General features: G+C 46.2%; 1 protein-coding gene across 1 annotated transcript in view; it reads right to left on the bottom strand.

Moving 5' to 3' along the window:
* Positions 1 to 282: 282 nt before the first annotated feature.
* Positions 283 to 15,279, bottom strand: part of LOC112225026 (collagen alpha-2(IV) chain) — a 111,186-nt gene continuing 96,189 nt past the window's right edge. Inside the window, exons 20-47 of the mRNA XM_042306328.1 lie at positions 14,994 to 15,143; positions 14,787 to 14,858; positions 14,524 to 14,675; positions 14,269 to 14,341; positions 14,041 to 14,147; positions 13,634 to 13,817; positions 12,116 to 12,163; positions 10,557 to 10,631; positions 10,323 to 10,421; positions 9,888 to 10,109; positions 9,600 to 9,761; positions 9,339 to 9,509; positions 8,948 to 9,091; positions 8,690 to 8,815; positions 8,395 to 8,576; positions 8,192 to 8,255; positions 7,711 to 7,785; positions 7,396 to 7,503; positions 7,165 to 7,272; positions 6,868 to 7,065; positions 6,637 to 6,753; positions 6,336 to 6,497; positions 6,058 to 6,156; positions 5,780 to 5,926; positions 5,518 to 5,634; positions 1,635 to 1,826; positions 1,131 to 1,417; positions 283 to 1,003 (exon numbers count right to left, since the gene is read on the bottom strand). Coding sequence (XP_042162262.1) covers positions 749 to 1,003; positions 1,131 to 1,417; positions 1,635 to 1,826; positions 5,518 to 5,634; positions 5,780 to 5,926; positions 6,058 to 6,156; positions 6,336 to 6,497; positions 6,637 to 6,753; positions 6,868 to 7,065; positions 7,165 to 7,272; positions 7,396 to 7,503; positions 7,711 to 7,785; positions 8,192 to 8,255; positions 8,395 to 8,576; positions 8,690 to 8,815; positions 8,948 to 9,091; positions 9,339 to 9,509; positions 9,600 to 9,761; positions 9,888 to 10,109; positions 10,323 to 10,421; positions 10,557 to 10,631; positions 12,116 to 12,163; positions 13,634 to 13,817; positions 14,041 to 14,147; positions 14,269 to 14,341; positions 14,524 to 14,675; positions 14,787 to 14,858; positions 14,994 to 15,143 — 3,896 coding nt within the window. The 3' untranslated portion in view covers positions 283 to 748. The remainder of the gene's footprint in view (positions 1,004 to 1,130; positions 1,418 to 1,634; positions 1,827 to 5,517; positions 5,635 to 5,779; positions 5,927 to 6,057; positions 6,157 to 6,335; positions 6,498 to 6,636; positions 6,754 to 6,867; positions 7,066 to 7,164; positions 7,273 to 7,395; positions 7,504 to 7,710; positions 7,786 to 8,191; positions 8,256 to 8,394; positions 8,577 to 8,689; positions 8,816 to 8,947; positions 9,092 to 9,338; positions 9,510 to 9,599; positions 9,762 to 9,887; positions 10,110 to 10,322; positions 10,422 to 10,556; positions 10,632 to 12,115; positions 12,164 to 13,633; positions 13,818 to 14,040; positions 14,148 to 14,268; positions 14,342 to 14,523; positions 14,676 to 14,786; positions 14,859 to 14,993; positions 15,144 to 15,279) is intronic.

Genomic DNA, 15,279 nt, shown 5'->3' on the forward strand with positions numbered 1-15,279 from the left:
TGGCTTGGTTTTTGTTCTGACATGCACTGTCAACTGTGGGGCCTTATATAGACAGGTGTGTTTCTTTCTAAATCCTGTCCAATCAACAGAATTTACCACATGTGGACTCCAATCAAGTTGTAGAAACAGGATGCACCTGAGCTCAATTTAGAGACTCATCGCAAAGGGTCTGGATACTTACGTAAATACGGTATTTCTTTTTTTTTATTTTATTTTTTTATGCATTTGTAAAAAAAAAAAAAAAAAGTAAACTTTTTGCTTTGCCATTATGGGGTATTGTGTGTAGACTGAGGAATTTGTTTTATTTAATACATTTTAGAATAAGGCTGTAACGTAACAATGTGGAAAAAGTGAAGGGGTCTGAATACTTTCTAAATGCACTGTATATAACATAGCTGAGGTAATAAGTTAGAGCACCATATCAAATAGGACAAACAATTTAAAAATAACATTAACATGTATATTTCATATTGCTGTTGACTTCAATGCCGGGGATTCTTTTCCAATTATCACCACAGGACACTTGCTCTCCACTTGAAGCGTTCACACAGTCCTTCAGTCATCACAAGATGCTGATCTAAGGTCTGTTTTGTGTTCTCCCCTTTATGGCTAAGATTAAGATTTAGGGAGGGTGAGCTAATCCTAGATCTGTGCCTAAGTGTAATGTCTACCTGAATTGCGTTTGGTGGGGGGGTACGGTCACAGGAAATTACATCACAGGGTCAAAGGGGACTAAGTGAGAGCCAGGTCACAGGTTCTTCATGCAGACCTGACAGCGGCTGATGCGTGAGAGAAACTGGCCTGCTTTCAGGGTCTCGGAGGCAGGCTCTGCCTGGAAGGACTGTTCGATGGAGGTGAGCCAGAAGCTGTGTTTGTTGGCGAAGTAATGGCAGGTGCCCTTGGCCCCGTTACACTCGATGAAGGGAGTGGTGCGGAAGTCCTCCAGACAGGAACCAGGGGACGACAGAGACTGACCACCGCCCTCGTCACCTGCTGCTGTGTGCTGTGGGGAGACGAGGGAGGGGAAGAGATTGCTTTCATATGTCCTGTGTTTTCAGATCAATAAAGATGAAAAGGAGACTAGAATAGGCCACTTTAGACTGTATTAGAACAGGAAGCAAGAGACTCACCATAAGGAAGGAGTAGCCAATCCACAGGCTGCGCCAGCCCACAGGGCATTGTGGGATGGTGATGTCCTGGCTGTGCACGGCGATGGCGACGGATGGCGCCTCGCACACAGAGCAGCGGCTGATGTAGGGTTTGATCTCTTCCTCTTCCACGGGCATCATGGGAAGGGGTGCGGTGGTGGATAGCCAATAGGACTTGTCATTGCGGCTGGCATAGTAGCAGACGTCTCCGGGGTTGCAGTACAGGAAGGGCATGGTGTTGAAACGAGGGAGGCAGGAGCCTGCCAGACCTGTGATCAATGGAAACATTTAATTAATCAATACATGTATTCATATAAAAGGATGACACAGTGCTACAGCCACTACAGGCAAAATTGAGAGAGCCTAATTGGTTCTATCTGCCAATGAAATATCAAATAAAATCTGAATAGATACAAGTATAAACTAATAATTGTGTGGTCTTTTTTACATTTCCTGTCTTTTAGGTTCTCATCTTCTCTGTCTCACCTAGGTCCTGGTTGTGGGCCTTCTCCTGGCCCTCGAAGTACAGTAGACTGTAGCCATCCCACAGCTTGGACATGCCCACGGGGCACATGGGGGTCTGCTCTGATTGGCTGTGCTTCACCAGCAGATATCCCACACTCACACTGCGTCCAGGCATGCCAGGCAACCCTGTATTACCTGGGTTACCACGGTGTCCTAGGGGTCAGAGAGAGGTTAAAATGTGACTATTAAAACCTAACCAAACCAGAAACCGTGGATAGATGGCAGCATTCGCGCAAAACTGAAAGTGCCAACCAACGCATTTAACCATGGCAAGGCCTGGAAATATGGCAGAATACAAACAGTGTAGTTATTCCCTCCGTAAGGCAATCAAACAGGCACAATGTCAGTACAGAGACAAAGTGGAGATGCAGACACGAGATGTATGTGGTAGGGTCTACAGACAATCACAAACTACAAACGGGAAACCAGCCACGTCGTGGACACCGACATCTTGCTTCCGGATAAGCTAAACATCTTTTCACCCGCTTGGAGGACAACACAGTGCCACCGACGAGGCCAGCTACCAAGGACTGTGGGTACGCCTATGTGGCCGACGTGAGTAAGACGTTTAAGCGAGTTAACCCTTGCAAGGCTGCCAGCCCAGACGATGTTCCTAGCCACGTGGCTCGGGTTGTTGTTGTCCTTAATGATCTTTTTGGTCTTCCTGTGACATCGGGTGCTGTAGGTGTCCTGGAGGGTAGTTTGAACAGCATTCTTACATAAGTATTCCTCATTCTTACATAAGTATTCTGTCATCATGAAGTGCTTTGAGAGACTAGTCAAGGATCATGTCACCTCTACCTTACCTGACACCCTAGACCCACTTCAATTTGCTTACCGCCACAATAGATCTACAGACGATGCAATCGCCATCGTACTGCTCACTGCCCTATCCCATCTGGACAAGAGGAATACTCATGTAAGAATGATGTTCATTGACTATAGCTCAGCATTCAACACCACAGTACCATCCAAGCTCATCATTAAGCTCGGGGCCCTGGGTCTGAACCCTGCCCTGTGCAACTGGGTCCAGGGCTTGCTGACGGGTCACCCCCAGGTGGTGAAGGTAGGAAACAACACCTCCACTTCGCTGATCCTCAACACAGGGGCCCCACAAGGGTGTGTGCTCAGCCCCCTCCTATACTCCCTGTTCACCCATGACTGTGTGGCCACGCATGCCTCAAACTCAATCATCAAGTTTGCAGACGACACAACAGTAGTAGGCCTGTTTACCAACAATGACGAGACAGCCTACAGGGAGGAGGTGAAGGTCCTGGGAGTGTGGTGACATAAAAATAATCTCACTCAACCTCTTCAAAACAAAGGTGCTGATTGTGGACCTCAGGAAAGAGCAGGGGGTGCACACCCCTATCCACATTGACAGGACCACAGTGGAGAAGGTGGAAAGCTTCAAGTTCCTCGGCGTACACATCACTGACAAACTGAAGTGGTCCATCCACACAGACAGTGCTACTGCGCCTTCTTCAGGAGGCTGAAGAAATGTGTCTTGGCACCTAACACACCTCACAAACTTTTAGATATGCACAATTGAGAGCGTCCTGTCGGGCTGTATTACTGCCTGGTATGGCAACTGCCCCACCCACAACCGCAGGGCTCTCCAGAGGGTGGTGCTGTCTGCCCAACGCATCACCGGGGGCAAACTACCCTCCAGGACACCTACAGCACCTGATGTCACAGGAAGACCAAACAGATCATTAAGGACAACAACAACCCGAGCCACTGCCTGTTCACCCCGCTATCATCCAGAAGGCGAGTTCAGTACAGGTGCATCAAAGCTGGGACCTGAAAAAGAGACTGAAAAACAGCTTCTATCTCAAGGCCATCAGACTGTTAAATAGCTATCACTAGCACCTTAGAGGCTGCTGCCCGATATACATAAACTTGAAATCACTGGCCACTTTAATAATGGAACACTAGTCACTTTAATAATGTTTACTCATCTCATACCTATATACTGAATTCTATTCTACTGTACTGTATTTTAGTCTATGCCGCTCTGGCATTGCTCATCCAAATATATATATATTCTTAATTCCATTACTTTACTTTAGATGTGTGTATTGTTGTGAAATTGTTAGCTATTACTTATTACTGCACTGTTGGAGCTAGAAACACCAGCATTTTGCTACACCCGCAATAACATCTGCTAAACATGTGTATGTGACCAATATTTGATTGAAATGCCTCTGTGAATAAGAGAGAAATTGTGTGCAATTTATTCATATGGTTCTTTTTAATTTGTGAGTGGTTAAAATGAATTTAACATAACATGAAATAACACTTTCAGACAGTAGGGAACCGAGAGGGCCTTCTATGTATATATTGTTCTTTTCATCTTTACAATCATTTTAATGATCTTCTGATTTCATCTCTTCTGTTTGTGTTGGAAAGAGAAGGGTTAGGTTAATACTGAGGATAAAGAAATATCCAGGATTGTTCTTTGGTGGTCTCTGTGTAGAAACATCGAGCTGGCTCAACCAGCCAATGGCCTTCAGAAGCTGGACAGAAGTCCTCTGCCATTCAACTGTATTAGAACAGAATTTTGGAGTGACAGTGGAATTAACCAATCACATTTTGACTTGCAATAGGTAGCACAGATTTTTTTATTTTTAAAGTGAGCGCAAAAGAAAATAATCAGTGATGCAAGCTGTAGTTTTCCCATAATGCAAGTAACATTACCTAGATTGTGTTGTGGTAATGTGGCAATGGCCACAGCGGCTGCAGCAGCTGTTCCCAACTTTAAGGTGGATGTTGTTGCTCAGTTATTAGCATCACCTTTTTCAAGATTATCTTTCAAACTTCGCTTACAAATTATCATCATCTGGTGAGTGGCACTGTTTTTTTGTTGCAGCTTGCTTGCTGTTAGCTACAGTATCTCTTGGAAAATAATGACTGTGAAATAATGACATTGTTGCATTTAAACTTTAGATCACCGGTTAGTAGGATGACCGTGATACAATATATGTATTTGCAATGGGAAGTAATAGCTGGTTTGTTCATTTCATTCTGGAGATGAATTGGTTGTGCTTATGTAAGGTTATGATTTGATGCCTACTGGAGTGAATAGGCTGCTTATTCTTTAACAATATTTGATGCGACGGCTGTCGCCTGTCTATGTGTTTAACCAAGTGCACAAGCATTACGGTCGCTGGTCTTTCAGCACCACAAGCCTGTCACCTTTGATGTGACACTGCTGTTGTCGCTATTGGTGATAGTGGTGTTAGGCTACCAGGCTGGTTGCATTATTTTATACTGTGTGTCACACGTTGCGTCTGTGCCGGTTCTGTCTCTGTGTGCAGCAGTCCGAAGTGCAGCCAGGCCTGTTTGATTCATTGATAATGCCATCAAAAGGCATTGTTCCTCCTTCACTAGAACTAGAATGGTCTGACTACAGAAGATATCATGTCAGGCGCATTAAGTGAAGCTATGTTTTCTGTTATATCCTAGATTTCTGATACAATGTATTGGAAGATTTTTGGTCCCTCTGAAGGCCTAAATCCTATAGTCACGGTTCGCCGATGCTTTCAGGTAAAACAAGAGAACTATGAGAACTGTCAATGGAATACAGGTTTTAATTCATTTCAGATCAGCCACCTAAAATCCTGGCCCCTTCAGCACTAAACTAATTACATAACTAATAATCCCTACAGACCATGGGTAATTTCTCTCATAAAACACCTGCGGCTCATTCAGACAAATAAGACTGTGACCCAAACCCTGGTGGAAACTAGCTCCCTGCCTCACTCCCATTCTTAATCCCTTAATCCAGGCCTGATTGCTGTAATCCTTATATTCCCTGGCATGGCTGCCTTACTGTACCTACCTTCCATGCCCTGAAGACCAAGGTGGCCCCTCCCTCCGTCATTTCCACGGTACCCAGGGGTACCCGGTCTGCCACCCACCCCTGGCATCCCCTTCTGCCCCTGGGGGCCCAGGTAGCCTAAATGGGAAGGGGGGGGGGATTCATTGAAGAAAGTCAGCCAATCCTACATAAGCACTTGTATAAAGAACAACATTTGACATAGAGAAGTATACAACAATATTGTTACACAATATAAGGTAGTTGTGCTGCTGGATCCTCCTACCTGGAGCTCCAGGGGGTCCTTTCGGGCCAGTCTCCCCTCGTACCCCCTCTGGTCCTCGGATGCCCTGAGGCCCTGGAGCACCCCTTTCTCCTGGCATCCTGGTGGGGACTGGGGCTGGGCCCTGGTTACCTGGGGCTCCCGGGTAACCTGCAGGACCAGACCAGGTCACACACATTTTGTACGTGTTAAACAGGCAACTTTAATAATAGTGTAGGTGATTTTCAGGTGAATTATAGTGAGGTGCAGATTGATATCAAACCGAGAGAGATGATGTCTACCTATGAGTCCAGTATGTCCTTTTGGGCCAGAAGGACCTCGGTCTCCTTGGAAACCAAACCTACCAGGAATTCCCATCATCCCTTGCTCTCCCTTCACACCTTTGGGACAAAAACCATGGCTGTTACTAATTTGACTGTTTCAGTACAAAGTAACCAGCTCAATAATCCCTCCTTGTCAAATGTGAAACAGACAGCGATCTACGATGGATAATAAAACTTAATTATGGATTGTATTTCGGAATTCCCACTCGGGTTTAGTATAATTCTATGATCTGTACCTTTCTTCCCAGACACTCCACTCTGTCCTTTGTAGCCTGATGGTCCCTGATCCCCCTGCTTTCCTTTCAGACCAGAGAATCCAGGGAAGCCATAGTGGCCAGCTAAACCCTTCTCTCCGTATGGAGAGGGCTCACCAGGATATCCACGGGGCCCAGGGAAACCTATGAAACAGAACAATCATTATTAGCACACCAAATACACACCAAGCGAACACATCCCACACACCATGCACACCACATGCCAGAAGATAGATACTTAGTTAATCTACTGTAAATCCACGCATTCCCCACTCTACTATACCTGGCAGCCCTTTGGGTCCAGGGAAGCCAGGGTCTCCTGATGGTCCAGGTTTGTCTGAGGTGCCCTGTGGTCCTTGGGGGCCCTGAAACCCTGGGGGTCCCACCTGGCCCTGGTCACCTGAGTACAAGGGACAAAAAAAGAAGGGGGAGGTCTTAGATACTTTGAAACACGAAATGTCCTCCAAGACTTGTAACAAAAAGATGCCATGTGTCTTTTGGCGCAATGACTAACCTGGTTGTCCTTGAACGCCCTTCAAACCCAGCGATCCTGGGGTCCCGACCTCTGAGTTGGGTATACCGGTCTCACCCCTCGTTCCCTTAGCACCAGGAACACCTGGGGTTCCCAAGTTATCCTGACCTGGAAGTCCAGGGATGCCCTTCTCACCCTTCAGTCCATCCAGTCCCAATATACCCTTCAGTCCAGGAAAACCTGCAGAAAGGAGCAGATCAAACACAATGATAAGGCAAAGGTGTTGTGTGTGCACAACCATGCTTTTGTGTGTGTGTGTGTGTGTGTGTATATGTGTACCTCTCTGTCCTGGGAAGCCTGGCCGTCCATTTGTGCCTGATTCTCCGGGGATCCCAGGCCATCCCTTCGTACCCTGGTTGCCTTGAAACCCTCCTTGACCATCAGATCCTGGAGACAGCAACCACAGTCAGACACAAACAACAGTCATATACAGGCAACAGTCAGACACAGGCAATGAATGACACTCATTTAAAAAATGTGACCAACATGGTAGGAAGTCAAGTCTCTTACCTAGAGGTCCTCCTATGCCAGGCTCTCCCAGCCCCCCTTTCATGCCATCAATACCATGGAAACCACCACCGCCCCTGTCTCCCGGATTCCCAATGTAGCCTTTCTGACCTTTAGGGAGAGACAGAGGTCATCAGGAACACTGCTACCATGTTAACGCATCTCAGACAGCATCTTAGTAAAACTAGACTCCTTTTCTTCATCTGTACTGTTATCAATATGGTGGAGGCCTACCACCACCAGGTGCACTGTGTTTTCTCTCACCAGTCCACAGTTCCTAATGCAAATGAAGGAAGCAAGCCTCAATGAGTGACTCACCTGGAACCCCTGGGAAACCATCCTCCCCCCTCAGTCCTGTGGATCCAGGCATGTCGATTATGGGACCCTCCTCACCTGGAGAAGAAAACAATGAGGTGTATTTCAGCCAGTGCCTTTCACTACTCACTCTTCTATTTAAATGTTAAATAGTCCTGGGACTTTTGCTTCAAGTCCAAGTGCTTAACAAAGACAAGCTTAAACTGAGTTGAAACAGCTGGAAAGTGAAGTCTGGATGACTACTGGCGTCTACGGCAGTGGAGGCTGCTGAGGGGAGGACGGCTCATAATAATGGTTGGAACGGAGCGAATGGAATGTCATCAGAAACCATGTAGAAACCATGTGTTCGATACCATTTCACTTATTTTCCGCTACAGTAACTACCACTAGCCGTCCTCCCCAATTAAGGTGCCACCAACCTCCTGTGGTCTACGGTACTGTACTTATCCATCTGTGAGATTTGGGACAGACAGGGGCGTCATACCTTTGACACCCTTCACTCCTGGATCTCCTGAAGATCCGTAGGCACCCGGGGTACCTTTCTCCCCCTAAGAAACAAACACAAGAAACACCACATTAGATCGGACAGAGATGTGTCTAACCTGTTTGTAGGACATGTTTAGCAACAACAATAAAGGGGGCTGGCTGCAGCAGAGATACAATGGGAACCAGACTACATGGTCTCACCCTGTGACCAGACATCCCAGGAAAGCCGCTGATTCCGTTTGATCCAGTCGGACCTGGCATTCCTTTTGGCCCTGGAAGTCCCTGCGCCCCTGGGTTGCCTGGGAAACCCTTCTCATCGCTGGGGTCTCCGGGAACGCCATGGTAGCCCTCCATACCCGGAACTCCGGGAAAACCTTTAGGACCTGTAGAAGAGAAGTGGGGAAGGTGAAGAAGGGGCGAGAATGAGAGGAGTGAAATTAAAAGGAGAGAAGGATGAGAGTATGTGAATAAAGAAGAGCGGGAGGATATGAATCACCTCTGGGTCCAGTAAATCCGATTTGTCCTGGGGTTCCATCTTCTCCCTTGGTCCCCTTCATGTCATTGATGATCTGACGAGGGATGAGGGGTTTCTCGCCTGGCAGGCCACTCAGACCACGTTCACCTAGGAGACAGCTGGTTTAAGTGTGAATGTCCAATCAGATAGAAGGATCTGATAAAGAGTAAGAGAAAGACAGGGAAAGAGAGTGGTAGAGCACAGAAAGACACATCATTCTAATTGACAGTTCAGTCTCACCCTTTGAACCATAGTCGCCCATGATTCCTTTCTGTCCAAATCCGCCAGGTATGCCATCCTCTCCCTTCTGTCCAGAGAAGCCCTTCAGGCCCGACTCACCAGGCATACCTCCAAACCCTGACATGCCAATAGAACCTTTGATACCTGGAACAGGAAGTGACATCACAGGTCAGGAGGAACGTCCTTACAGCAGCATGTGGCTATTACATATTTCAGCATTACTCACTGCAAAACTCCAGTGCGACATTGTATCCTCATATCAACTCTTCATCGGGAAATGATGTGGAATGTGATCAGAGTATGACCATACTGTATATGACCACGAACTCTATAATTAGAACATTGGACAGAACATGACTCCACTGAGTATAGTATGTGTATAGTAAGTAACCTTTGAACCCTGGCAGGCCAGAGTGTCCTGTAGGTCCTGGCTCTCCAGGGTCACCCAGGTGTCCGGTGTTTCCCTCAGCACCCAGACCTCCAAACTCCCCTGGTGTCCCCTTCAGTCCTATTGGCCCCGGGGCGCCAGGGTCGCCCTGATCACCCCTGCCTCCGCTCAAACCTGGAAGATACCAATACACAGTGTATTAGCTGTGAGTCAAAGAGTTCCTCTTCAAAGCAAAAAGAGAAATTAGTCAATTGTGTGTCTGACCTGGTTGTCCGATGCTTCCTGTTGGTCCATGGACTCCCACCTGTCCGGGTACACCTTTCCAGCCGTACTTCCCAGCAGCTCCCGGTCTTCCTTGCTCCCCCTGTAGACCTGAAGGACCCATGTCGCCCTTGAACCCAATCATCCCAGGCATGCCACCCATCCCTGAGAGAGACGGGCAGAGAGAGAAGCCATTACAATAGCTATACATTACCACTCTTGAAAAGGTGGAGACATTGTAGTTTATTGAATGTCAACTTCAGTACACTGGTACGTTATGGTAGTACCCACCTGGGTAGCCCTCGTTTCCAGGCTCTCCGCTAAAACCTTTAGGTCCCTGCTCTCCAGGAAGACCCACTTCTCCAGTTTGTCCGGTCGACGCTCCCCAGATCTCCCCGTGTGGTCCCTTTTCCCCGGACTCCCCGTCCCGGCCCTGTTGGCCTGGCAGACCTTGATCTCCAGGTTTACCCTTGGCGCCGGGCTGACCCAGGTCTCCACGGGGGCCAGTGAAACCTGAGAGAGGACCAGACCATCAGAACTATCACCATCAGCTGGTAGGAGGTTAGAACCTGGACTAAGATGTAATAAGTATCAAAGCACTATAGTACTCTATAGTGTATCCATTACAAGTGAGAGTAAATGTACCTGTGTAGAGGGATCGGATGTTATGTGTCTGTAACTAGAGCAAAAAGACTACTATTACAGCTAAAGCAGCAACATGATTACCTGGCTGTCCGGGAGACCCTCCTATGCCTTGCTCTCCTATCTCTCCTTTGGCCCCGTCATCTCCAAGTGGACCTGTGAATCCATTTTGACCTGGGATGCCTGAAGCACAGACAAAAGGACATACAGGAAGTTAATCATAAACATGGATCTTGACAGGAAAAGACCATGCAGGGCATATGACACATTTTCTGTTTTGCATTCTAAAGCTCAAACTGAACTTAAAGGAAACTTTACCTGGGAAACCCACTAACCCTTGGGGTCCTGGTGGTCCTGGCATACCGGGTGGTCCGGGTACGGCATCACAATCGCCTGAGTAAAAATAACACACAATGGACATATTTAGATTGTATCAATAATTACGATGAGAACGGTCCTCCTTTTATAACTGCTGTTTCACTACTGTCTAATGAAGCTCTACTCCACATCTCATACTGTACATATCTGTGGAAACGTCTGTGTGTTTGCCTGCTTGTTGCCTTGGTTCGACGATACTGTTGTCCAGTGTGGATTGTGGATTAGAGTATAGCGAAAATAAAATAATTTATACATATTAGCCAATTAACCAAAGACAAGACTATGACGGGAGAAACCAGTTACAAAATAGTAGTGCACTTAACTCTTACTCTATACACAGTGAGCACGGTTACATGCACACAATAATACGGTTATTGTGAATAGTCAGATTAATATACAAGTTTGATTTAAACATTTCATGCTTTGAAGAATGATTTCCCTAATAATCCTGTTTACATGGACACATCTGAAATCAGGCTGCCTGATGGGACTTGAAATCAGGCTACCTGATGGGACTTGAAATCAGGCTGCCTGATGGGACTTGAAATCAGGCTGCCTGATGGGACTTGAAATCAGGCTGCCTGATGGGACTTGAAATCAGGCTGCCTGATGGGACTTGAAATCAGGCTACCTGATGGGACTTGAAATCAGGCTGCCTGATGGGACTTGAAATCAGGCTGCCTGATGGGACTTGAAATCAGGATGCCTGATGGGACTTGAAATCAGGCTACCTGGTGGGACTTCAAATCAGGCTACCTGGTGGGACTTCAAATCAGGCTACCTGGTGGGACTTGAAATCAGGCTGCCTGATGGGACTTGAAATCAGGCTGCCTGATGGGACTTGAAATCAGGATGCCTGATGGGACTTCAAATCAGGCTACCTGGTGGGACTTCAAATCAGGCTACCTGGTGGGACTTCAAATCAGGCTACCTGGTGGGACTTCAAATCAGGCCACCTGATGGGACTTTGATAAATGCAGAAAATCACCAATCAAAATAAACATTCTACCACTGCGACCATGTTATTTTTGTGAAGCATATTTGATTCTGAGTTCGGACATATACAGTTTGTATGTGAAAACTATTTCTAAGATGAATACTTTTCTTCCTGAACTCACTTCACTTGCGCAAAAGAAGGAAGCTCGCACTGCTCGTGCAAGCACATGCGCAGAGCATATATACACCATTGTTACTGTGATTAAGGCATTTACATGTCCTAATCATTTGAAAGATTGCCTAGAAAACCAGGTGTTTTTAATTGGCGTATCCTTACATTGATTATGACCTTATGCTGATTAAGTTAAGCCGAGTAAAGTGTTTACATGACTAATGCAATACTTGGCTTACTACCATAATCAGTTTAATATCAAATTATTTGTGTGCATGTAAACATACTCACTGACTGTAAACAAACCCAAGACAGAAAGGCCACGGAAGCAAAGCACCAGTAGAAAAGTAGAGAAAGGTTAATGTAATGAAAATGCTGTTACTCCAGCTACCTTTGTCATTCAGTCGTTCATCTCCTCTCGGACTACAGCCAGACACTCCTTTCAATGGCAATAAGAGCGATTGGAAAGAGAGATTGAGAAAGAAAAAGAGAGACATTCAACATAAGGGTTAGAAAAGCTCAAGCATGATCTCATACAAGCACTGTTGGGGCTGGTTCGAGTGATGCAGACAGACTGCATCAGGGCTCATCTGGAGAGAGAGATGAGGAAAGTGGAAGCATCATTTCAATCATGGACAAGTAGGGATGGGCAAAAATGTCCAAATACAATTACAAAATACCATAAATATTAATGTATCAAAATAAACTTTAAAATACATGTATTTTGTATTTTAAAATGCAGAAATACATTTGCAAGTAGCCTCCCTGAACAGCAACAACTTTCTCAGTAATGGTAACAGAAACGTTTTACTTGCTATGACTTTGATGTGTTGTTGTTTATCTACCTTAGAATGCACTGACTGTAAGTCACTCAGGATAAGAGTGTCTGCTAAATAACCAAAATGTAAATCTATGTGTGAATATGAACATACCAAAATGAACTGCAAATCACACTGGGTATTATGATTGGCCTTGTTTCTGGGCAGAGCTCATTACAATAATACTAAGCATGCTTTGCAATTGTTCATTTTTACATTCTGACTTACATTCTACGTTTATATTTAGTTAATTTAGCAGACACTCTTATCACACCATAGTGCCATCAGACTTCTGATACCAATGCAGGGTGAAAGGGGACCACAAAAGTGTATTTTTGGTTAAAAATTTTTTTTTTTAAACCTTTATTTAACTAGGCAAGTCAGTTAAGAACAAATGACGGCCTACACCGAATGACACTGAGCCAATTGTGCGCCGCCCTATGGGACTACCAATCACGGCCAGATGTGATACAGCCTGGATTTGAATAAGGGACCGTAGTGACGCTTCTTGCACTGAGATGCAGTGCCTTAGACCACTGCACCACTCGGGAGCCCTAGTTCAGCCCAGTGTAATACAAATGACTCAAAATACTCAGAAGTAATTGAAATACATGTAACAGAAATACTGCCCATCTCTGGACACACGGGTATAAGACGTTCTGCACAGCCCATTCATGACAAGGCCTTGGAGTCTACAACTATGGTGAAAGGGGATACCTAGTCACTTGCACGACTGAATGCAGTAAATCAGAGAGGTATCGAGGGCTGCATTAATCGATATCATCGGCACCCGGGGAGCACTTGTTTTTTGGGGTCAACTGCCTTGCTCAAGGGCAGAACGGAATATTTTTTACAACTTGCCGGCTCGGGGATTCAAACCAGCGAACTTTCGGTTACTGGCCCAATGCTCTTAACCGCTAGGATACCTGCCGCCCCCTACTACAACTAGTCTTTCTGTTTTCCCCACAATTAACGGAGGAGGAGAGAGGGTAGATAGAGAAGAAAAGAATGAGAAAGTTCAAGAGAGATAAGAGAGTGATTGGGAAAGACAGCGAGAGAAAGAGAGATAAAAGAGGGAGAGGGTAACACACCTGGATCTCCAGCTCGACCTTCGACACCAGCGTAACCCGGCTCCCCATCATCGCCTTGTAACCCTCTGACCCCTTTAGTGGCACCTAGAACCCGTCCCGGTTCTCCCATCTGTCCAAACAACCCAGGGAGACCCGACCGGCCAGGATAACCCTTTTCTCCAGTGAGTCCCTCGGGTGCGTCCCCCTAGAACAGAGAACACAGGACAGATAGCTCAGAACATATCCGTCCCTGTAATGCTAAAGATCTACACAGCTGCATTGGCTTGAACAGCTAATATTATAGACACATTATCAGGTAGAAAGTGTTTGAGGTGCTTGAACAGCTGGTTATCCATGAGAAAGTAGATGGTGGGAAAGACAAGAATGGGTCTTTAGTGGGTATTATGTTGCACTAGTAGGCCACTTACTGAAAGACCACGGTTCCCAGGGAATCCATTGATCCCTCTTGGCCCAGGGAAGCCTTGCAATCCTGGGTCACCAGTCGCACCCGGGTCTCCTGGGTCCCCGGCATATCCTGTAGAGTTCACACACAAACGCACTCATTTACACATACACTTGCTTAATGGTGTCTCACACTCACCACTGTATAAAGGATATACAAGTGTGTGAAAGTGAAAGAATAAGAAATGCTCCACCTTTCTCTTTGGCCCAAATTAACTCGCCCTTCCTGCCCTTTGGACCCGGTTGTCCTGTGGCACCAGGGAACCCCTATGGAGGAAAGAAATACGGGACATATAGTAGGGGAATAGGAAGCCAGTGAGAGAGAATTGGAGAGGGAAAGAAAATATTAAGAGAAATGTTTAAGATGAACGTTGCCCTACTGAAAGTGATGTGTGATATTTGTTACGAGGTAGACGTTGTCAAGCTGAGGTGGTGATAGTTGTTCTTACAGGCAGTCCGATGACACCTTGGGGTCCTGGCTCGCCTGGCTCGCCCTGCTGACCAAACTCGCCACTCATTCCAGGGTCGCCTTGGCTGCCAGCAGGGCCAGGCAGGCCCGGAGGAGAGTGGACAATGTTACACTCACACAACCCGTGATCACCTAAAACACATACACAACTCAGATCAGCTGTACTGTAAGACATAACATGTGAGCATTCAGCGCACAAACGTACATCACGGATTACATGTCTGAATAATCACACACTCTAACCTTTCAGTCCTTTTCTCCCCGCAGAGCCTGGCCGCCCTCTCGACCCAGCAAATCCCTTGTAGAAGTCCGCCCCTGCAGATATTTTGACACAAACACATATTAAGAAACACATTTACAACTCACAACAATTCCTTTAATATCATTCCATCATACTAAACAACCTTTTAATGAAAGAGATTCATATTGATATTTTATGTCCACACTCACATGATCCTGGTGGTCCAGGTGGGCCCCTCAACCCAGATATTCCGCCGATACCTGGGGGTCCGGGGCTGAGAGCAGGGATACCTGGCTCTCCAGGTGGGCCCGTCTCTCCCTTTATCCCCGGTTCCCCGAACGGACCCCACAGGTACTCCACTGTTGGCGCATGAGGGATAAGGGAGATAAAACAGTGCACAACTTGTTAACAATACAATTATAATAATTGTTATTATACCATATTAAGTACAATAGATCTACATCACTGTAACTAGTGTAAAAAACCTTCTAACAC

The sequence above is a fragment of the Oncorhynchus tshawytscha genome, linkage group LG26 (assembly GCF_018296145.1).
Source record: "Oncorhynchus tshawytscha isolate Ot180627B linkage group LG26, Otsh_v2.0, whole genome shotgun sequence".
NCBI classification, from domain to species: Eukaryota; Metazoa; Chordata; class Actinopteri; order Salmoniformes; family Salmonidae; genus Oncorhynchus; species Oncorhynchus tshawytscha.